This window comes from Labrus mixtus, chromosome 18 (genome assembly GCF_963584025.1).
Source record: "Labrus mixtus chromosome 18, fLabMix1.1, whole genome shotgun sequence".
Lineage (NCBI taxonomy): Eukaryota > Metazoa > Chordata > Actinopteri > Labriformes > Labridae > Labrus > Labrus mixtus.
Genome location: NC_083629.1, coordinates 15,961,240 through 15,984,540, shown reverse-complemented (window position 1 = coordinate 15,984,540; position 23,301 = coordinate 15,961,240). Strand labels below are relative to the sequence as shown.

The following is a 23,301-nucleotide window of genomic DNA, read 5'->3' as shown; positions in this document are numbered from 1 at the left end:
TTCTGTAGAGGAGGCCGAGGTTTAAACCTGGGCTGTCAAACACAACCAGCCAGCGTCCACAATACATCTATTCACACAAGGCTGTCTGGTGTTTTCGCCCCATTCAGCGGGATGTCAGCTAAAATACCAGCACCCAAAACAAAACCTCAACCTCTCATGCAAACCGCAGCACTCAACATAGCAAGAAAAACCCGAAAAAAACAACTAAGAAGTGATGAAAGTATGCATTACATAGGCTACACGTTTAAACATAAATAGGTGCTAAAAAAAACAAAACAAGGTATTTAAAAGTAATACTAAAATGAGGGTGAGTTTTAGTGGGTTTATATAATGTTCTGTGTCAAAGCAAAGACAAACCGAAACTTTAAACATAACTTCATGAAGCCGGCTCGATAAGAGTGTAGTCATACCTTCTTCCCTGCTGTAAGCACAAGGGCCCTGGCGTATGTGAGTGTTGGAGTCGCCTCAACAACGAACGCTGTGATTCGCTGTGGGTGGAATGCCCGCTTGACTATGCCGCCTTCTGATTGGTTCCCGAGTTAAAGAGGCGTGTTTAGAACGCGAGCACGTGGGCACTTGTGCAGGGTTTGCAGTCAGGAGCGGTTACATTGTAACAGCTTTTGAGGACGGGACCGCGGCAGAGGCGAGCAGACACCTGGATGTATCTGGCAGCTGCGAGCCATCTGTTTATGATTATGAGCTTGAGACTGTATCCAACCGACCACTTGTCAGAGGCGGTAAATGTCATAATTTGTCGTTTTATTTGATCTGCTCGGTTGATGTAACCGTTTAGGATTGAATTGGGTGTCAATTCCTCTGTCAGCTAGCCACATGCCAGTCACTGTCCTCCGTGGATACTGTGGCCCCCACCTCTCCTGATTCACCTGTACAGGGCTACAAACAGGGAAGGTTAGTGCCGCTAGGTGGCAGGCATAGGCCACGGGGGATGATGGGCAAATGTCACCTGATTTTTTTTTTCAGACTGCTGCCTGAGATAAAGCTGTTTGTATGCTTGGCGTGAAAGGGACACCATATCTACTTTTTTTTATTCAGTTTGAGAAGTTTTCTGAGGCGTAAAAATGACGGGAAAAAAAAAAAGTTTTGTTAATGTATGAATACAAAAGTGAGCCATGCCAATCTTAAAGTAAGTACGCTCAGGTGGGTAAACAAAAGAGATGGATTTGAGGTTTGCTGTGTAGACTTGACAAATATCAGGAGTGAACCCTGCCTCGAAACCCCCAGTCCCTGTCAAACGTTTTAAAAAGCAAAATCTTATCATGAATAAGCCACATTGACATTTGTCCAATGCCTGTCCTCAGCCTCCCCTCTGCAGCGTGTTGGCATTTCACCCCTCCGCCGTGCCAATATGTCCTCCCCCTCACTCACCACCAACTCTCTCTCTCTCTGTCTGAAGCCAATCTGATTTGCCCCTGGGCTTCTGTCGGCAGGAAAAGAGGTGATAAACACTGCAGCCATGACAACCGGCGAGCCAGACACACGCCTGAGTTCCTGTATCCTAATGGCCTTATTTGGCATCCTCTGCTGCTTTAATTAATCAAGTCCGGCAGCCTTTACCTGGGCTGTTATTAAGACAGGTGGGACAGATGAAGGCAGCATGGTTTCACTACAGTTTGAGCTGTCTCGTCTTCGCCTTTTAAGATAAATGGATGAATAGTCTCTATCAGCGTGTGAGATCTAATAGTGTAAACACTGAAACCTCCACATTGCTTAAAATAGAGCCTCTATTAGTCACTGGATAAATATTTTCTCAGTCTGATCAAAATTAACAGAAATGTTAACATATTGATTCCTCTGAAGGGCTCTGAAGCAGCAAAGAGAAAGTGAAAGTGCCAAGCTGTTTCTCACAAATATACCCTATTGATCCCTAATGGAGCCTCTGTGAAAAACCCTGGGACTGATGTTTTCAGGGCAAAGTCCTTGCTCCCGGCGTGCTGAAGCCATTGCTTTGGCTTCAATTGAGGGCCGTGGTAATGGCGAGGATGAGTAGCCTATTAGAGGCGTGCGAAAGTGTCTTTACATGCCCTGCCCGGGTGAAACTTTCTGAGAAAAATTGACCAGCCTTGTGTTAGTGATCGATTCGACAGGGCCTATGCAGACCGTGAGCCCTCCTTTAAACGCCGGCACATATGGCCTTTTCGTGGTAAAGTGTGTATTGTGTTAGCGCTGCCGCAATGTGAGCTGTCATAATTCCTCCCTTTTTTTCCCCCGCCGATTCTGTGCCCTCGCTGTGACTGAGCCCAAATTGAAGTGCAGACCAGGCACCTCAGGCCTCCCCACAAAAATGTGTCTGCGTAACAAAACACAATGTTGAAAGCAGCCAGCTGAATCATTGTTTGTATGAGGAATTTGTCCTCCTTCTTCTCGAGTCATTGAAGGCATGCAGCAGCAGACTGCCACACAAGTCTTTACCTTTACTTTCCGAGGGGGCAAGGTTACCGCAGCAACTGATTTGAATCCTAATTAAAACAGGAGATTCGATTAATTAGCTCAACCATGTGTGTGTGTGTGTGTGATCATGTGTCTCTGTATGTGGATCATGTGTGGGTGTGGGCATGTTCTTTCTCGTGAGTCACGGCGTATTTGTGTGTAGCTATGCTAAATGAGGAGGGGGAGTCATATGCCTATATGGGCGTGTGTGTGTGTTTGTGTGTGTGTGTGTGTGTGCGTGTGATGTTGAGCCTGCGGGTAAGCCTGTGAATCACTTCTGTGTCTCCAACATTTGTGTTGCATGTGTGTGTGTGTGTGTGTGTGTGTGTGTGTGTCTTTCATGTCTCCCGGGAGGCTTGTCCTTGCCTGCGGTACCTCTGTGTGAATCAGAGGTGAGTACTCTGGAGTTGCCCTCTGCTTTAATCTGGAGCTAATGACAGAAACACCTGCCCCCCTGGCCACCCCAGCTCTCCCACCTTCTCCCCCATATCTCCCCCTCTATCAGTTCGCTCCTTATCCCTTTTTTTTTTTCTTCCCCAAACATCTCAGCCAGCCCAAATTCCCACCGCTCATTCCCCCCCCTTTCGCTCTCTCCCAAACCCTGCCTGTTATTTCCCTTCTCCTGCCATCCTCCCCCTCTTCCACTCACTTTCTTCTCTTTCCCACAGAGTGCACTGTGCCCTTGCCTGCCTTCTTGATTGCCTCATCTTGTGCTGTAAGAGACTAAGGGGCAATGCGGGCCCCCAAAGAAACCCTAGACACGTGTTCAGGGACAGCACAACAGTATGTGTGTACAACGTGTAGCCATAAGGAGATATTCTGACCCGTGGATTGGCAGGAGGGAGGACTTAAACACGTTCGTACTCTTGTCAGTGTGTTTGATAGTCCTCCAGCCTTGAGTGTGTTTGTGTGTGTGTGTGTGCAATTTTGCATGCGAGCTTATCCCAGTGGAAAGGTTGTGGAGAGCAAGGCATAATTGAAGAGCTTCAAAAAAAAAAAGATGACCACTTCCTGCGATGTTTTCACAGCGGAAGGAGTGACTAGGGAGAGGAAAGGAAAAGAGGAAGAAAAGAAAGAGAGAATGGCATGTAAACAAGTCTGAGTTGACAAGAGCACACAGGAGAATCCAATAAGGAAGCGAAGGAAGGCGAAGGAAAAAACAAGGGAAGAAGAGGAGGAGCATCACAGAGGACGCTAAGTATTATCTGACAGAAATGATCCAGATGAGAGAAAGGAAACAGCTTTGGAGAAAGCGGAGGAGGAAGAAAAGAGAAGTGGCTGGAGTGAAACAGCATGAATCCCCATCAATTTCAGCACTGGACAGCTCCACAGACAGCACTAGGCCAGTATAAATAGATCCCCTACTTTACAGGCCGCATCAACGCTCCAAAAAGTGCTTTATGTTTCGCAGAGCGGCTCCTGCCCCTGGAGAACAGGCACGCAGGTATCTGATGGGGCCTGATAACCATCGTCTCTCAGTTCCTCTCCGTTTGTTTTCTTAATTTAGGGAGCCTCCACGGTTCAACGACAACACCGCGGCGCAGGAAAGCGGGTGTTTTTCTCCCCAGATTCTCCGTCACGGGGCATTGTTCCACTCTGAGGTAGACGATATAGCCTCAGGCCTGCGTTGGATCACATTACCCCGGCCAGATCTGGCATCACCAATCAGAGAGCTTTTAAAAAAAAAAAAAAAGAAAGAAAAGAAAATAATATCTAAAAGCCTCCTTCAAATACATCAGCTGCATCCCTGTGTGTTAGAGGTGACCCATGTCTTCTGTAAGCAATCTCCACAAATGCATGTGAGCGTGTGTGGCTGTGCATGCATGCCCTGCAGCTGCCATCCTGATTCCATTGTAAGCCAGCGTTAAGTAGCCTTGTGGGGAGGCTGTAATACAGACTAATGTACCTGAGAGCGCTGCAATCTATAACCATCATCTACATCTTCCTGATGTTACTGGAACCATCTCTGTTACTGTTTCTGATAGGAATCTCTAGGGAGAGCTCCCCCCCCCCCCCCCTCCCTCCACTGCTGTAGGGTGAGGTATGCATGGGAGAGGGAGAAGAGTTAAGAGTGTGTGTGTGTGTGTGAGGGAGACATGCACCTCTCCATTTCCTCAAGGTGATTCACCTTAATGCACGCTGAAATCAATGTGAAATTGAACTGAAAATTGAACTTTCAGCTCAGTAATGTGGAAGACATGTTGTTATTAAATCTTTTCCTATAGCCATGAAAGCAGCTGACTGATGTTCGAGCGCTTTTGAATGCTTTGTCTTCAGCACTGTGGCACCACGGTGTCCTTGAAGGAGAGTCTGTGTATTCTACACCGGGACCCCCAGGCTTCACGTGGGGCCTGTGCCCTGCCACTTAAGAGACAGAATTGACGGAGCAGCGGCCACCAATAGGCGGTGATTAGACGGTGTAGGAGGCTAAAATTCAGCCTCGGTGGTGGTGTGTGTGTGTCGGGGGGGGGGGGGGGGGGGGGCTTTACTGCCACGAGTCTCGCGAGGCATCTGTTGCGCCCACCGCCTCCGTTTGGCGGGACAGGTGTTTTGATGTAAACTCTCAGCTGTTCCCTTTCAGAACAGTCACCACACTTTTCCCGACTGATGCTGCGTGCGCGCGGTGTTCTGTGCGAGACGATGCCAGCTGGCACGAGTCGCCATGGTAACACACACCGGTTTCACGAAATCCGTCGGCGCTTAAGGGCAAGAGGAGAGATGAATAAACTAATGAGATTATAAATTATTGTCGGTATAGCTGAACAGTCGGGGTATTTTTACCAGACTGCACGCGCGGGCAACGTGAGGAGAAAGTTTATGGGGGCCCATTGTGTGTGTGTGTGTGTGTGTGTGACTCTGCTGTGTCTTCTGTAATCTGTTTATGAAGAGGAGCTGAAGTGAACCCACCCCGCGCGCTCTACGCCTCGTGTACAAACTAGCGAGTTGCGTGCTGCCTTATTGCATGATTAATTCCGGCGCCTCTGCCCCCCCCCCCCCCCCCCCCCCCCTTTTTCCCCTCTTCTATGAATCAGCTGCTTGTGTTTGAGATGAAGAGCGGATTCTCCATCACTACGCAGTCTACAACTCCGCGCTCTGCCCGCCTGTCCAGCGGTCCAGTGCCGCAGCTCCCACGGGCTGCACTGTGGAGAAGCGGACCTGCATCCTAAAGCCTAGCGGTTTTTTTTTTAATTTTTTTCCCTCCTTCTCTCTCCCCTCTCTCGGTTTTTTTTATCCTCCACCTCATTGCAGTCTTATCACGTCCCCCCTCCCCTTCTCCTCACTCTCCTCTCTCTCTCTCTCTCTCTCTTGCTCTCGTCCCCCCCTCTTCCTCCCTCCCTCCCTCCCCGTCCGCCTGAGCCGCTACAGGAGAGGGAGAGAGAGAGAGAGAGGGAGAAGAGTGCGGCTGAATGTGAACGACATGTCGACAGTCAGCCTCTAAAGTGTTTTCTCGGTCGTTCCCTAATTCTTTGGCGGCGGACTGAGTGAGTATTACCCGCATCCCGGCTCTGCTAAGCGTCGCTGTGTGGATCAGAGAGGCTGGTGGGGAGAGACAGACAATGGGGAGTGCAATTGGATTGCGTTACTCTGCCAAGGATTTTCATACATAGCCTGGTAAATGTCTTAATAGGTCCTGTTAATGACTAGGCTGTTTAATTGGTCATGCTTTAATTCTACTAACTATCGCAATGTGTGTGCTGTAATGTTAGGGGCTAATTGATTTTCTTGAAGGGGCTGTGGGCTATCCAAGCTGTTATAGCCCCCCTTACATTTGATCTGTGATGCTGCTGCTTTCTCGCCTTGATAGTGCGGCTCTGTGCTGGGAGCAGGGGCCCATGTAAAAAAAAAAAAAAAAAAGCCCAGAGTGAAGCTCGCTGAGGCTCCGGACAGAAAGGACGGCGAGGTAGACACTGGAATTATGTGACATGAATAATATGCTGGGAGAATAAGCAGTGACCGTCATCTGTGGTCCGCTTGCGTCAGTGTGCAGGTCTAGAGGAGAAAGGAGGGATACAATAAAAAAAAAAAAAGTCAGAGAGACTTAAGAAAGAAAAGGAAGGAAGCCACACCTGTATCGGGCCTGTTTGCAGATGGACAGACGGACAGTTTAACATTCTGCTGTGCTGAGTCCTTTCCTTTCTTGTTACCATAATGATGCAGAGCTATGCTGACTCGTCCACTCGGCTGATTGGAGGAAAGAGGCTCGAGTGTTGACTGTGTTTCTTCTGATTAAGGAGGGATGGCTGTCCACCAAAGCAGAATCTAACAGGAGGGATCCCAGTGGGCTATCTGGACTCAGTATTGATCTCCTTGATACAGGGGGGCTTTGGGCCCAGTGATAAACAATACATTTTCTCGGGCAAAGACAAAGTCCTACTGGGACAGTGGCGTGTATCATGTATTGTATTCCAATTTGTCAAACACTATCGAGCAACTTGGCCTAGATTGTGCCGCGTTTCCTGCGTGAAGCACGGACACTGTAAACGAGGGGAAAACATGCTTTTCGATTCTTCTTTTCCAACGTAGGACTGTCCAACAAGTATCGCATTTCTACACCGGATTGTTACGAAAGCACACACTCCTCTACACATGTCTCGATACCTGTTCCTGTACTTGGCATTGGATAAAAGCACACTTTTTTTTTTTGGGATATGGTTTGACCTTTCGTGCATTGTTTCCAGCTCTCTCTCTCACACACACACACATAACTTGGCTCCAGCACTTCTTTCTCTGTGAGGCGGGCGTACATTGTGTGCAGGGCGAGAGGAGGGCTTTGATGTAATCAATATCAGATTTCAGCTGTTTCACTGTGAGCTCTCATCCTGAGTGGCAGCCTTGACTGACTTCTTAGGGCTTATGCAATCCCACACCCCCATCTCTCTCTCTCTCTCTCGCTCTCTCTTTCTTCCACCTCGCCCCGTTGCCTCTCTCCACTGTACTTACTCTCTGCCCATTACTCTTCCTTTATCTGTCTGTCTCTTCTTCCTCACTCCATTCCTTCACCTCGTTCCCGTTTCCCCTCCTCGTCCACCTCCTCTTCTCGTTTCCAGCTCTTCCTTCGTCATAATCATTCCTGTGATTGCTCTTCCTCTCCCGGGCGGCGATGTTTTCACTGCTGCCTCCTTGTCTAACCCGCTGATGCTAGATTATTGCTGTATGATTACAGCTACCATACCATGGTGATCATTATTGCATTCTGCATGGCAGTGTTCGCGCTGTACAAACAGATCGAGATGCTTTATCCAATTTAGATCTCATTAAGACTTGAGAGGAAATATCCTCCACGCAAGACTCTCATCTCAGCTGCATTTCTTTTATTTGTCTGTTTTTTTTAATATTTTTTTTGTGTTGTTTTTTTTTTTTCGTCATTCTGTTGTTGTTGCAGTGCCGTCTCATCAGCATCAGTTCATGTTCCTCCCTGTCATCGCCTTCACATCGGGCCTTTTGAAAAACCTTGAAGAGTTTGGATTGGCAGCGATGCTTTCACTCCACTGTCATTATCACAATAATGATTATGACGGGACTTGATGGCTGTTAATAACCTAACATACTCTGCTGATTGATAATACGGCGTATTTTGCGCCTCTTCCTTCTGTTCTGTGATTGCCATTCATCTTATTAAATGGAGCAGTTCATTAGGCAGAAAACATTGTGAGTCTGATTTGCATCCACCCATATTCATATTGCATACATTAAAACAACACGTGCGCGACATTTCGGCTTCACCGGGCATTCAAGAGTACAGATGAATATATTCATTAACACACACACACACACACACACACACACACACACACACACACACACACACACACACACACACACACACACACACACACACACACACACACACACACACACACACATCCCCCAAACACTTGTCCTTAAAGCCACACTAAGAATGATAAAAAATGTGATTCACAGGTGAGGTGAACTTGCCCACGCGTTTGCACCTTTGTTTTGCATTTTCAATGTCAGTGTTTGAATTTTAAATTGCTTATCTGTCTTCTTAATTCAAAGCCGTGTTGTAGCAGCAGAGAGAGATTGTTCTGCTTGTTGTTTTAAAATCAATATTTCCCGCTTTGCTGATCCCTGTAGAAACAAAGCTTTGTTTTCCCCACGCTGAGTGCATCTTACATATGTTGAAGTTCTGCTCATATCACTACATACTGTGGCCTCCAGTTGGCCTATATATCATTATAGCATTGCAATGTAATTCATCCCCCGTGGCACTCCAGTCTGTGTGATTTAACTTTTATTTTCTGACTGCTTTATTATGCCTGTGATGCATCATCAATCTGATTCATCCTGAACTGACTTTTGCTGTTCCCTCCCTAGCTGTTGGCTCTTTTTTTACTCTGTGTGTCTGTTTGTTTATGTGTGTGTGTGTGTGTGTGTGTGTGTGTATATATATATGTATGCATGCATGTGCAGTGCGGTGAAGGGCCGATGCCGGGCTGTAGCCCCAGGCTGCTGAGCTGAGAGGGAGAAGCAGCAGCAGGAGGATGCAGTGGGTCGCTCTGGCAGTGGCCCTTGGGTGCGTGCGTCTGTCCCGGACGTCGCAAGGCCCCACCCCCACCCCCACCTCCACGCACACGCCTCTGGTGGACAACTCCGAGGAGGAAGTGGACGAGCCGTGCTTCGAGCCGTGCACGTGCGAGGTCAAAGAAGGCATCCTGCACGTGCACTGTGATGGGCGGGGCTTCACTAATGGCAGCCAGGTAAGCCAGGTCGCCCCTGCTCATATGTCTTGCAGTGCACGTGGCCCTGCACTTTATTGCATTCATCACATTACCATAGTATATCTCCAAGTCTAATATCCTGTCTGTAACGTGGCTTATGGCTGTTTCTAACTGTTCGACTCATGTAATTAATGAGATAACTAATCAGACCTCTAATTAATCACTCAGGTGTCACATTCGTGGGTCCGCCCTTTTAAACTCAACCTCCAGAGGAACTCTCTGAGGCGTCTCTATAGCAACGGATTCCAGCACCTTGGCAACGCTGTGTCGATAAACCTTGGCAACAATGCACTCCAGGACATCCGAGTGGGAGCTTTTAACGGGCTGGCCAAACTGAGACGCCTGTACCTGCATGAGAACAAGCTGGAGGTCTTCAGAAATGACACCTTTGCCGGCTTAGAGGCTCTGGAATACCTCCAGGTAGGATTGAGAGTATATTCCTTGTGATGGATGGCATTATTGACAAATTCACCAGAGATTACAATAGATAGCTGTGACAGAAATAGCTAGCAGGTGGCATGAGAGAGAGAATGTTCTGGAGACGCGTGTTCAGTTTCCAGTGGAGAGTGCTTCATCTTTCCTGCTGCATTCAGTCTATATTTCAATTGCAGCAATTATCTTCAGCATATTTTCTTTTCTCCCCTACAGGCTGACTACAACGTGATCAAACGAATCGATAGCGGTGCTCTGAGGTTCCTCTTCAAGCTCCGGGTTCTGATCCTCAACGACAACCTGATTCCCATCTTGCCAGCTCATCTGTTCAGGTGGGATTCTGATTATTTTACAGCAAAATCTTTTGAATTACACCGCGACTGATCTACAGAAATATCGGTGTCAGACACAATTAACCAGCCTGTACTTTTCCTTTGAATTAATATTTCTGTGGCATTCTATTTCATGTCATAAAAGACGAATTAATCATCAGATAAAACGCAGATTTCTCAGCCTCACCTCTCCCCCTCCCACTCCAGATCTGTGTCTCTGACTCATCTGGACCTGCGGGGAAACCGTCTGAAGAGCCTGGCATATGCTGGGACGCTGGAGTACATCGGCCGCTTCCTGATGGAGCTGCAGCTGGAGGAGAATCCCTGGAACTGTGGCTGCGAGGCGCTGCAGCTGCAGCAGTGGCTGGGTCAGATCCCCTACACAGCAGTAGTTGGGGAAGTAACCTGTGAGTATCCCTTCCACCTTCACGGGAAGGACCTGAGAGAGATCCCCCGCAAGGAGCTGTGTGCGGACCTCCCGGATAAGGAACTACAAGGCGAGGTAGGCGGCTCTACGGCGGGGTCACAGCCCAAACATTTGCCACCAAACTCTAAACCCAACTCTAACCCGGGGCGCGTCCGACCGACTAAGCCGTCCTCCATGGTTCATGGCTCCCGTCAGAACACTCACACTTCCTCCACTTCCTCGTCCTCTTCCTCAGCCGAGCGTAAAGACAAAGAGAGGCATCCAAGACCGACAAAAAGACCACGACCCTCGAGAATATCCCCCACACCTCGCAACCAGAATCCCCCAGTGGCTGGCTATCAAACCCGACCCCCAATCCCTATAATTTGTCCCCTGGGCTGTACCTGTAACCTGCACATCACAGACCTGGGCCTAACCGTCAACTGCAAGGAGAGCAACTTCCTCAACGTGTCACAGCTAACGCCTCGGCCCCTCAACGGCCGCAAGCTATACCTTAGTGGGAACTTAATCCAGAGGATTTATCGCACAGACTTTTGGAATTTCTCCAGCCTCGACCTGCTCCACTTGGGAAACAACCGGATCTCGTACCTCCAGGAGGGGGCCTTCTCCAGCCTGAGCAGCCTCCGCAGCCTCTACCTGAACGGGAACAACCTTGAGAGGCTCAGCCCGCACATGTTCCTGGGACTGCAGAATCTGAGGTATCATCGCTCACATGCTGCTTTAAACTGCACTTCAAAACAAAAGTGCACGTCAGATAAGCTAATTAGCCATTTGTTCATAGTAACGTTGAAATGAATGTGATCATAATTTTTGTTTGAGCTTGATATGTAGTGAAAGGTGCCCATTCTCTTCCTGGAGTGTCATTTGTTAGTCACGCTGCCTGATGGCATGCTTCAACTGAGGTGTCATCTCGCAATGAGTGACAACCTGAAAATTAATGTTTTTTGTATTTGCATACAGAGGTGTTGATAAGGCGCTGAGACGTCTGGATGGTGCCAGGAAAACTGCTTTTAAGAAAAAAGGGGTTATTATAAGAAGGATTCGTCAGAATGATGCATATGTATCACTGTCAGATTAAGCTCGCAAAGATAATTCTTCTGTAAATATTGCTTACAGAGAATGTCAGTAGCTGTGTGTATGCAGGGAGTTAAACTTGGTTGTGTTTGAAGAAGACAATGGGACTACTTCTATACAATGGATGAGAAGTTTTTTTTCACAGCTGTCTATATTTCAAGATAAGGCTAAAAAAAGATCCACAGACCCATTCATTTGACCATTAATCAATAATAAAGATCTTCTCTGGACTTTTTGAAAACTCTGCCTTTTAACCTCCCGTTAGCCTTTTTAAAAGCGACTCCAGGGTGAGTAAGCGGTATATTTAAAGCAGATCAATGGAGGTAGATTGGATGACTTGCATGCGAGGGAAGTTCTCCAGTTACAGTTAATCCTCCCTTAAATTAACGCTGATTTCTATTGTTGGGGGGGGGGGGAACGTTAAAAATTCAAAGCGTATTAAATTTGACATGATGATCAGGCATGCCAAGGCAAGTGAAGTAGTCATCACAGCAATATCACGAGATGTCTTTTTACACTTATGATCAGTTAGTCCGCTTTGAGCCACGAAGGTGCAGATTAAGTCAGAATTCTCTTATGACTTCTTTGCATTAATATTTATACATGTAATTATCATGCTAGGATGCAGGAGAGGTAAATTACCTGCAGAATGTGACCAAATAAATAATTCATATAATGCTGTAATCAAGAAGGACTTATTTATACAAAGTTAAGAAGAAAACAGATAAACAGATGACCTTGCCTGCTTTTTCTAATGTGATTATGTTTGTCTAAGTGCTCAGGTATTGTTTTCTTTATTACCATGTACTTGTAGCTAGAGACACCCTAACACTGCCCCGTCTTCTTTCAGGTACCTTTATTTTGAATACAACGAGATCCGAGAGGTCGATCCAGGAACCTTCGACTCCATGCCATCTCTCGTGCTGTTGTTCCTCAACGCCAACCTGCTGCGGAGCCTCCCCCTCGGCGTGTTCTCTGGAGTTAATCTTGCTCGCCTCAATCTGAGAAACAATCACCTCCTGCAGCTCCCCTCTGTGGGCGTCCTGGAGCACCTTACCGGACTGGTGCAGGTTGGTGCGATCCTATTCTCTGAGTGAGTGAGCTTGTGTAAGTGCAGGTGGTTGCTCAGGAGAAGAAGAAGAAGAAAAAAAAACCCGATTCTGATGTGCTAACTCGCTCGTGTTTAAATGAGTCAGATACCTGGCAGGAGGCTGTTTAGTGAATTTAGGCCAAACAACAAACAGAATGAATTGTTGAGTGACAGTGGCAGGGTGAAAAATGGAAATTATTGAATTGGACCCTCCCGTTGATTTACTAAACGAAAATGTGCATAATTATAGACTGTATTTGTTTCAAATGTCAGGCTGCGAGATTAAAAGAACTAATGGATTGCCAAGACACATTACATTATCACAGCTTGATGAAACAAACAAAACAAGCCGAAATCTTCGCATCCAACCATACCCATTTTTAGAACTTCTGGCACCCTCTGATCTGCTGGCCTCTGGCACAGCTGCAGCTCTCTCTCTCTCTCTGTCATCTGTTGTTTTGAGAGAGCTGTGCTGTGGCATGTGGGACTGTGGTTGCGCCTCAGGTATTCTAATTGGAAAATTGCAATTGACTTGATTTGCATAAGTGGTCTTAATAAATCAGGAGCCAAAATGGAGAAAGCTGAACCCCTCAAGTTTCTGAGCATGGTTGTAATTAACACACCTCTTCGTTAAAAGCTTGTAAAAAAAATAAAATAAATAAAAGTACAGTATGTGTTAAACTCAGTGTCTGAGTCAGACCTTACCTTGCACATCTGACTGCAGCTCTACAGTATGTGACTGGTTGCCGTACACAATGAGCCGGTAAGCAGCGTACCCGAGGTATTACAATTTTTCATCCTGCCTCCTCTCACTTCAGCATATTTAGTGTACCAGGCTTTTCTTAGACAGCCCGAGTAGAATGAGGTAAGGTGGGTGTGGATTAGCCTGAATGTCATTGTGAATTTCGGTTTGACTTTGCTCCATGAAAAAAAAAAAAAAATCCTAATTCAAGGTAGTGTGGGTGAGGCTGGCAGTTCAGAAGCGGCTTCTGAATGTTCGCTCAGGGGAAGGGCGACAGTGGTTTACGGAGCCATGTGGAAGTGTATTATGTTTCTGTGCCTCTGATATCCAAGCGCATTAAAGCATTCACCAAATGGAAGTACACTGTGAGCCACATTCATAGAGCCCAGTGGTATCACTTTTGTTGTCCTTTAAAGAAATCGGTCACACAGTAATTGAATTTATTCATTTACTAGGGTTGTTATTACTCTGACAAAGCCACATTAGCGCTGCTCGTGCACTGCACAAAATAATGTGACAATGATATCACCTGTTGTCTTACCACTGGCCTGTTTGAAGCTCGGGCAGTGGGATTTCTGGGCGCCGGCGTGTGTTTTCATAGCCAGAGTTAGCACAGTAAAATCAAAGGGTAACACAGATGGAGGCAGGGTGAAGCTCACAGCTGCTGTAAAAAAGCAGGCCATTTTGATAATCATAAAGCAGCAGCATGTATAGCTTAGAGTCATTGTAACCATCAAGAACAGGATTATACAGATACACCCACTTACATGCACTGATGTCTTGTGGAAAATAAACCTCCCTGATGTCACTGTTATTTAAAAAAAACAAAAAAAAAAGCATTAGTGAGACATTAGCGAGCAAATTAAAATTGCTTTGGTGTTCAGGATTTCATTAAACAAGTGAATTAATAGTAACACGACCCAAAACGAGTCTTCCCTTTAAAAATAACATTATGAAATCAAGTTATGTGAATCAGCATCATCGTGAGTGTGTGCCAGAAATGTCTACGGTTCAGGAATACATATGTCTTTCTCTGGATATGCAAAGAACATGTTGTATAACAGAGCAGCTCTCTCTTATCACTGCGAGCTGCGATGAAGGAAACTTGCCCACAGCAACATCTTACCCCGTGTGTCAGATAAATAAAACAATGTGTACTCCAGAAAAGACTGATGAAAACATCACAGCATTCACCAGCGGCAGGTTTGACATGGAAGCGTTGCATGAAAGGCCCAACTAATGTTCAACTTATCTGTTTCAAAGCAACAATATGTGACCTTTCCACCTTTTAAATAGTGGATTCAAACGTTGATTAAATAGCACAATGGCGTCTTTCCCTTGTCCACAGCATGACCCGATCGCCTGTTTACTGCAGTATGTAACTTAGGGAGCGGGCTGCGGTCATCTTGCGACAAAAGTGTTCGGCTTTACGGCAGTAGTTCACACACAAGCGTTCAGTTATAAAAAGAAGCCAGTTAGCCTGTCTCTGAACGGTTTGTTACAATGGCTGAGGCCAAGAGGAAGAGAAAGGTTTGGGATGAATCTTAGATAATAAAAAGAGAGAGTGACCAAGCAAGAAGCAGAGTGTATATTCCTGCATGTATTTTTCGCGACAGATTGCGAAGTCACATTATCGCTGTCACTGTTGTCTTGTGTTTAGCAGCTTTACCGGGTGCATAAAGTAATCTAACCCAAGTTATGTTTGCATACAAATACATGAAATAAATCCATCCTACTCCAAATAGTTCTCTCTTTCCTTGTCAATCTTCAAATCAGAAGAAGTTTGGATTTAAATTAAAAAACATATCTTAACTAGCCTAATAAAATACCCTCTCCAAGGTAGTCATGTAGCCACAGACTTGAATTATCATGGCAACAGATGAATACACTTTCTCCACATGCAAAAAGGTTGCAAACAATGGGGTGAAGACACTTGCAGAGTAATATTTGTGCAAATCCGGTAATATTACTGAACCTTGTCAGTCAGTGTGGTTGTTTAGCTACTCACAATGTCTTTGCAGCTTCGCACCATCTGCTTGATAACAAATGCACATTGTCTCGGGGTAGCACTACGGCAGTGCAGTTGTACTCAAAGACCTTTAATGGCCACCAATGCAATCCAATCTAAAATTCCTACATATTGTTGCTGTAATTGATGTTGTGTTCAAACTTCCTCAAGCTACATATACCACTGATGGAGTGAATCAGTGATGATGTTTTTTTCTTCAACAATATGCACAAATGTAAAATTGAGGGAATAATATGACATTTTGGTCAATACACTGATTTACTGCTTACTTGGATGAGAGGAATAATACCATGCTTACGTCTTTCTGTTCAGTCAGAGAAAACAGCCAGCAGCTGCTAATTGTATCTTATCATTTAGTTTGGAAATGGATAAACAGCTATCCTAGCCATAGCCCTAGGAAGTTTACAGATTAATATGCTTTGTTGTTGTTAGTTTAATCAGTTGAACAAATAAACAAAAGCAACTCTGCATGACTTCCGTATCTACAACCTAAACTGTGACTGTCCTGAAGTATCGTTGTCAATGGCAGCGTCATTAGCTTGTAGCATGGGAGCTGCTGAGCTGTAGAGTTACTTTCAAGTTTAAACAGAACAATACTGATGTTAAAACTCAATTAACTACTTGTAAGTATCTGCTTGCCTTTAAGTCACTTATAAATAGACTTTGAAATAAAACAAAACAGATTCAGATCAGCAACCAACTGAATTTATAAGCCCAGTATAGCCTACAGTGATGCCATCATCTAGCTTATGATTAATGAACACCATGCAGTTTGTGACATGAATCTTTGACAACACTGATTAATATTGATGTCTTCCTCTAACACTTGCTTGCTGAATGTTTAAATTCATCGCACAGTTATCAGTCCTGCATTGAAGATTCAAGCTACTGTTTAGGCTACAGCATATTGTGGTTACCGGTGTGTTAGCGGTGCTAACATGGCTAGCAGCTAGCTAGTGGCTTGGACAGTAAAATAACGGTGATAAAATGAAAGGAATTGTTTTGGCTAAGATGGTTAAGACATGAAAGCTGTGTAAATGATGTTTAAGTTGAAAGGTATTGAAAAAAAGAACCACCAGGCATCAAAAACATTGACATCGAAAGACTTGCAAGCAAGCTAGTAGCTTAATGAAGGAAGTTGAAACTGTTGATGTTTTTTTTTTTATATAGACCTACATTTTTATTGATCAGACACATACATACATACAGAAACCTCAAACAGACACCAATTACAACTAAACAAAAGAAACAGGACAGTGCATGTTGACATTAGAAAATAACATGTATCATTTTAGGGAATCCACAGTACATAATTTCATAGTTACGGTTTTAAGTCCGAAACATTTTGTGTCACACACATTTATTAAAACAGTTTTCAAATTGTCCTCTTATGTTCTCAAGTTAATCATGAGTCTCAAAATGTAATAATAGTGTCTAAATAGGATACAAATTCATTTAAGGCTACTCAGATATATTATAACGTTAGTAAGAAAAACTCTGAACTACTACAATTCTGAAATATTAATTTACAATATACCAAAAAATTCAGTTGAATTTCCACCACCATTTTTAAGACTCAAACCAACACATCCCATTTATAAAAAAAAGAGCTGTTACCTTTGCCATGATAAATACATGACCCAGTTAAAGGGCAACAAAAGACCTGATTAATGTTCTCATCAGATCACGCTGAGTAATTCGACTGAAAGGTCACCTGTAAGTACAAGTTTGAATTTCTCACAATGGCATTTATTAGCAGTTTTCAGCTTTACATATGAGAAGTAAATTGTGTATCTTCCGGGCACAAAACAACCCAGAGGATATGTTAATGCACTGACAACAAGCATAAAAAAAATTGTAATGTCAGCTAACATTCACTTAAACTGCTCAGCAAAGCAAAAACATGAGGACCAGAGGTGTCTAGGACATAAACACATTAGCTGGATAGAAGCTGCTGAAATAACAGGCTTTGAGCAGATCTACTGTATTTGACCGTCTGACAAACATGCCAGCATATTTTCTGTTTCAGGAAGAAAGATGGACTTTTACTTCTGTCTGTGTCTACTTCACCTAGTGTTGTAGTATTCGAAATCGGTTTTGTTTGAGACATCTTTTTGTAGGTCTCAGTCTCGTCTCAAAATCAAAAGCATTTTTACTTGGTCTTGTCTCGGTCTCAGTCTGGGCAGACTCTTGATTTTAAAGACCACCACTGAGGCTATTTCTCCAAGTCATTACTGTGATTAGAAGGACAACGCCTCTTTCTAAAAGAACTTTACTCGGTCGCGATCCATAAATGTCTTGGACTTGTCTCGGTCTCGGAGCACTCTGGTCTCGGGTATGTCTTGGTCTTGGTTAGTGTGGTCTAGACTACAACACTAACATCACCTATACTAAGACATGCCGATGCACAGAAATTATTCTTCTCTACCAAAAATAAATGCAGGCTTCTTTCTTTGATTTGAGTCTTATTTCTAAATGTCTTCAGCTCTCAGAATCAGTTTTTGTATTGTACTTTTATACCATGAAAACAGGCTTTTTATTTAGCTTTGCAGAACAATACCAAAACAGAAATTCCTAGTACAGCAGCCTTAGAAGATAGTGTTTGTTTTCTCACAGAATTAAAGATCAAGAGCTTGTCTCCAGACTCATCATGTTGCACTGATGTTCAGCAATCACACATTGGCGGAGAGAGTTAGTAGATTCCTCTGCTGACAATAGCCTCAATGGAGCAGAAACTCTTGCTCTTTGCCCCCCGGTACTGCTACCGCTCTCTCTCCACCTGCAGTGCATGAAACACAAACAGCTGAATAGAACAAGTTCATACCCCTTCTCAAGGGGTTGTTGAAGATGCTCTGGGAAAATATGAGAAACCACTATCGGAGGTAGACGTTGCGCAACAAGCAGGCAAGCAAAGTGAGTGTGAGTACAGCACACTACGACAGAAAATGACAGCACTTAAAGGAAAAAAAGTAAACCTCTTGAAATGCACTCAATAACCCAGAGGGATGAAGTCAAACAGCATAAGAGTATCCATGTGTGAACTGATGTGCCGTTTTTTCTCTGGCTCTGTATGTATAATACCTCACGTAAACTGGAGCCAAGAAGACAGTTTTCCAATACACACATTTCTCAGGAAAAAAAACTTAATTTTGCGTACACTGCAGATTCTTCCTCAAATGCGCTCTTTTCATTTTCGCTCTGTGTATTATTCAAAAGACAATGAAACACATTCATCAGTATGGGAAAAAGCTTGGCAAGCTGAAGCTCAGGGGCGTCTCGGCACCAGAGACTACAGCAAAATCCCTGCACCAGATCTTCCAAAAACCTGCTTATATTGACTGTATTCCTGTGAACTAACTGCAGCAGTTCTTATGACAGACAGTACTTCGCTGTTTGAGCAAAGTGATCAATTACAAGTCATGCGGCTCGCTGATAACATCCTGAATTTCTCCCCGGATGGGCTTTTTTTATGGGCCCCAAATAAATCTTGGGCAATTATTGCCTGATCTTTGATCTCCGTCATAATGATAAAAACCCACAAGAGCAAATTTACTCTGCTTCTGCTGCCAAAGCTTAGCAGTTTCCATCCAAAATTGATGCCAGTGTTTAAGACTAGCTGAGTACGTTTTTTGACAAGATAGTTTTTTTGTTTGTTTTTATCAACTTCCTTCTGAAAAAAATATTTTTTTGTTGTTAAAACAGTAACATTCAACCAAGCCTGTTGGCTGAGTGTATTCTGTATACACAGGCAGTTAATTACAATGTATCATTTAAATACTATTTGTGCCTTTTGTGAGGGGAATGAGTTTACTAAAAGCTTTCGTATTTAAAAAAAAAAAAAAAGAAAAGCAAAATTATCATTTCATACACTTGTGTTGTCTCTGTTATGAGCACCTTTGGGGGCTAACTGCAGGTCTATAATTTGCATTCGCAGCAGAGCTTTGATTGACAGGTCGACAGCAAATCACACACTAGGTGATCAGGCGTATGAATCGTAAACGCTGTTTGACATGTTGGACAGGTGCTCGCTAAAGAGAAGGGGAGAGATCCCCTGGGGTTTGCGTGCAGGCAAATGATACCTGTAACAAAACGCTTCAGGGATTCAAGCAGATGGAAGTTTGTGATAATAAAAGTCACTGCAGTTACTGCAAAAACTGTTTATTCTAAATGTCACCTTGTTTATAACGTGCATTTATGCTGAATTACAGCGCATTTGTGTCACAATCATGCTGCAACATGGAAAACTGCACCTTTGTTGTGGTTAAAGTGTTAACACTGAGTTGAGATTTGTGACAGAGCGTTGTTTCTACTCACTGTCCAGTTGCAATTTTGCCATTATTGCAGCCTCACAAAAAGCCCACAGTGGTTTAACTCCAATAAAGTTGAAGGAGCTTCCTGTTATTCAGAGCGAGGCACAGTGAAGTAATCGTGCCATGGCTCCCACAACAGCAATGCTGAATCATCTCGAAAAGCATCCATCTGTATCTGCAAGCCAGGGAGATGGCCTAACCAAATTATCATGACAACGTTTGCACAAGGCACTTGGAAGTGTGACAGAGAGAATATCAGCTTGCATTGCCAGTGTCATTGCTAAAGATACTGAAGAGATCAGTTCTGCAGACAATAACGTGATGTAAGTGATTCCCTTCCGTTCATAATCCGCTTTAGCCATGTGGCAAAGTGAATGTGTGACTTTGTTTTAGGACAGGAAATCAAACTAGCTGGCAATAAGAAAAAGGATTTACACACATACCTATCGGATTATAGCACACGGGAGGATTGCATCACCTCCTGTCTGTTGTTTAAAAAAAGGCCCGTAATACTCTCACATGCTCTTTTTTCCGGCAGCACCTGCTGCGAGTTTGGTCGATAACCACTCGAGTAAACTGAGTGGTCTTCATTGTCAACTGAAATATTCCATATAACCAGCTGAAACAGAAATGTGTGAACAGGTTTTAAAAGAGAGCCCTTGTGGGTGTTACAAGTTGAATTGGTCACTGTTCAGATTGTTCTCTGGGCTTGAGAACATACTGTGCCTGCCCACAGCCATTCAGCAAATGTATGCACGTTAATGTTTCCATGACCCTATAATGACTTTATTTACATTTAATCAGTGCTTTTACATCACCTGCATTGAATGAAATATTATGTGAAGATTCTGGCCGTGGAAGGGGGCTGTATTCTATTATGCAAATGCTGAAAAACTCATTTTCTCAAACTCAAAACTCAAGGCACAGGTAGCAGAAGAGAGAAAACATCATTTTTCTTGTTGTCATCTTAATACTCTGCCAGCTCCTGGCTTATTCTTCAACACAGGAAATCTTTACCAAGTCACTAATATTTCTCACAGAAATGTCAGAAAAATTATCTACTATTTCGTGTTTACATTCCACAAAGTGATTCATAAATTTGCATCGCATGGCACCCCAGTAATTAGTGTGCTGTTTCACAATGACAACATCGAGTAATTTTGTGTTTCTGCAGGTGGACCTGCAGCAGAACCCGTGGGAGTGCAACTGTGAAGCAGCTCCACTCAAGCGCTGGCTGGAGGGGCTCAGCGCGGTGGTGGTGATGGGAGAAGTGGTCTGCCATTCCCCGGAAAAGACCAAAGGCGTAGACCTGCGCTCCCTCTCCATGGAGCTGCTGTGCCCCGAGCTGGAGCCGCAGGAGGACCAGGAGCAGGAGGAGCAGCAGACAGCCACGTCCACTGCTGCGGACGGAGGTGTATCTGTTGCCTACCCCGGCTCAGGCCTGGGCCCGTTGATCCCCCCAGGGAAGGATTCGATCCCTCTTTCAGTGCTGGTGCTCAGCCTGCTGGTGTTGTTTGTGTCTGCGTTCTTTGCGGCGGCGGCGCTGATCGCCTACGCCCTGAGGAGGAGGGACAAGCTGCCGTTCCGCCGCCAGGGAGAGGTGGACTTGGCAGGGATCCAGATGGAGTGTGGGATTTTCACCGAGCAGACACACCACCACCACCACCATCACCACGGCCTTCCAGAGACACCGCCTCTACCTGCACCTGAACATAACCACGTCTATGACACCATCTTGCCCCCGGAGGCTGCACTGAAAGGCCAGAGCCCAGCTGCAGCCTCGCACATGTGTAGCAACCCCATCTACAAGGAGGAGCAGGATGCAGCCGTGAAGCAGCGAGCGCAGACGTTCGCAGCTTCCAAAGAGAACGGGGAGGGGGGTTACAGTTCTGCAGCGGAGAAGGAGAGGCAGTGGACCCTGGAGGTGTCTTCGTCTCCCATCAACACAATCACGGGGGCAATGGGATCGCTCGCCGGCCTCCACGGCAACGGCATCCTTTGCCCCACCGTCATCGACAGCCAGGGTCCCACCCCTAAAGTGGAGCTGGTGGACTGCCTCTTCAGACTCCCCACCCCCGAGTTCAGAGACCTGCCAGACAGGTACGCGAGGCCGCCGCCCTGCTACCCCCACCCCCAAGACTCCAAACAGGATGCCAGACCCGACCAAACGCTCGTGGTCACCACCGCCAGTACCCCCGCCGGCGGTGGAAACAGCAGCCAGAGCGAACAGGGAGCGGGAGAGCAGAGACTGAGGACCACTCCGGACTACATGGAGGTGCTGGACCGCTCTTACCAGTTTTAACAATCCTAGTCCTCCTTCACCTTGTCCTCCTCTTCCTGCTGCTCCTCCTCTCTCGTCTCCCCATCATCTCGCGCTCTGGTGATGAATCATCCGGTAACAATGACTCCTGTGTAGTGGCTGGCGTGGCTTTCAAAAGGAGTCTGTGGGGGAGCAGGACAGCGCCACACACCGTGTTTATTCCTGGATAACGAGCTGAGGTCGTTTTTTTTTTTTTTTTTTTTTGTATTTTCCCCTCAACGGGTCGTTGTTCGGCAAGGATTAGCTGATCCCAGAAATCTGCCTGGAGGCGAAACTTCAGCTGCAGCTACAACAGAAATTTTCCCTCCATTACGCCTCACAATCATGAAGAAAAAAAAAAGTACAGAGGCTCAGTTTTTTCTACCCAGCTCCACATTGAGTTCGGAGACAACGTGGTAATAGTAGCGGTGGGCGTTGGTGACCATACTATCACTCTTAAAGGGACCTGTGCAGAGAGGGAAACACACCCGCCCCTCTGCGTCATCAAACACGAGAGTCGTAAATGTGGCAGGTGTGTGGACATGTCGGATCAGACGGAGAAGCAACCGAGACAAAGCCAGAGGAGAGGGAGGTGACTGGAAAAAGCCAAGTGCCTTAGCAATGAACAGCCAGCAGCGTGGTCAATGCTTATTTTTCTATGAATACAGATCTATTTATCTAAACAAAGAGGTTTGACTACCACCGGATGGGACGCTGATGGACGACCGAGACTGAAAGCAATCAAAGCCGCCGGATAATTGCATTCCCTGGATGAGCCAAAAATAATAATATACACAGTCAATATTGGAAGTTGTTTGTTTGCAGTTCAGTTCATTTTCATCCTATCAAGTTCACTTAATTTTGCTTATCCAGTTGAGGTTTTTTACAGGGCTAGATGAAAGACATATCGAGGAACGATGGTGGATTGCAGAGGAAGTGATACACATTTGTTTGTTTTATTTTCTAAACACTTACAAAAAGGAAGGCTGACATACAGTTGGACATTGTGGCGATGGATGCATTTTGGATTTTATTAATCAGTCAGACTTAACGGGGCCACGAGGACCTCTGCTCAACATTTTTCTTTCCTGGGACAAAGGCACTGCAGTTATTGTATTGATTTTTGAGTATTTCTCAAAAGGATAATTGAATGGCAGACAAAAAAAAGAAATGGACTTAAAAAAAACTAGGCTTTTTTTTTTTTTTGTCCAAAAGAAAAAAAAAAAAAGACTGACTCTTCTATCAACTATCGATTATTATCTTTTACGGAGGTACCTTTTTATGCTTTCATCTCCTACCAATAGTAGAGGCAGTTGTGAATATATTTATTCTTAGTTTTTGCGTGTTGAAGCTCTCCTGTAAGGGATCATGTTATATT

The 23,301-nt window shown here is 45.0% G+C and overlaps 1 protein-coding gene across 2 annotated transcripts; it reads left to right on the top strand.

Annotated features, from left to right (window-relative positions):
• The first annotated feature begins 5,788 nt into the window (after nucleotides 1–5,788).
• Nucleotides 5,789–22,249, top strand: LOC132993260 (SLIT and NTRK-like protein 3). 2 transcript variants are annotated; one of them, XM_061062988.1, is made up of 7 exons: nucleotides 5,789–5,930; nucleotides 8,881–9,167; nucleotides 9,357–9,608; nucleotides 9,837–9,952; nucleotides 10,160–11,077; nucleotides 12,304–12,523; nucleotides 20,799–22,249. In XM_061062988.1, exons 2-7 carry the CDS (start codon nucleotides 8,952–8,954, stop codon nucleotides 21,924–21,926), a joined length of 2,850 nt encoding a protein of 949 aa, XP_060918971.1. In that variant the 5' UTR covers nucleotides 5,789–5,930; nucleotides 8,881–8,951; the 3' UTR covers nucleotides 21,927–22,249. The 2 variants fall into 2 exon arrangements, with proteins under 2 accessions (XP_060918971.1, XP_060918970.1); XM_061062987.1 differs by having other exon boundaries at nucleotides 5,790–6,060.
• Nucleotides 22,250–23,301: the final 1,052 nt, after the last annotated feature.

Excerpts from the sequence above, each read along its gene's own strand:
- LOC132993260 (XM_061062988.1), top strand. The coding sequence starts at position 8,952 with ATGCAGTGGGTCGCTCTGGCAGTGGCCCTTGGGTGCGTGCGTCTGTCC. Across the intron at positions 9,168-9,356 it reads GCTTCACTAATGGCAGCCAG|GTGTCACATTCGTGGGTCCG; the intron begins GTAAGCCAGGTC and ends TTAATCACTCAG. Across the intron at positions 11,078-12,303 it reads CTGGGACTGCAGAATCTGAG|GTACCTTTATTTTGAATACA; the intron begins GTATCATCGCTC and ends GTCTTCTTTCAG.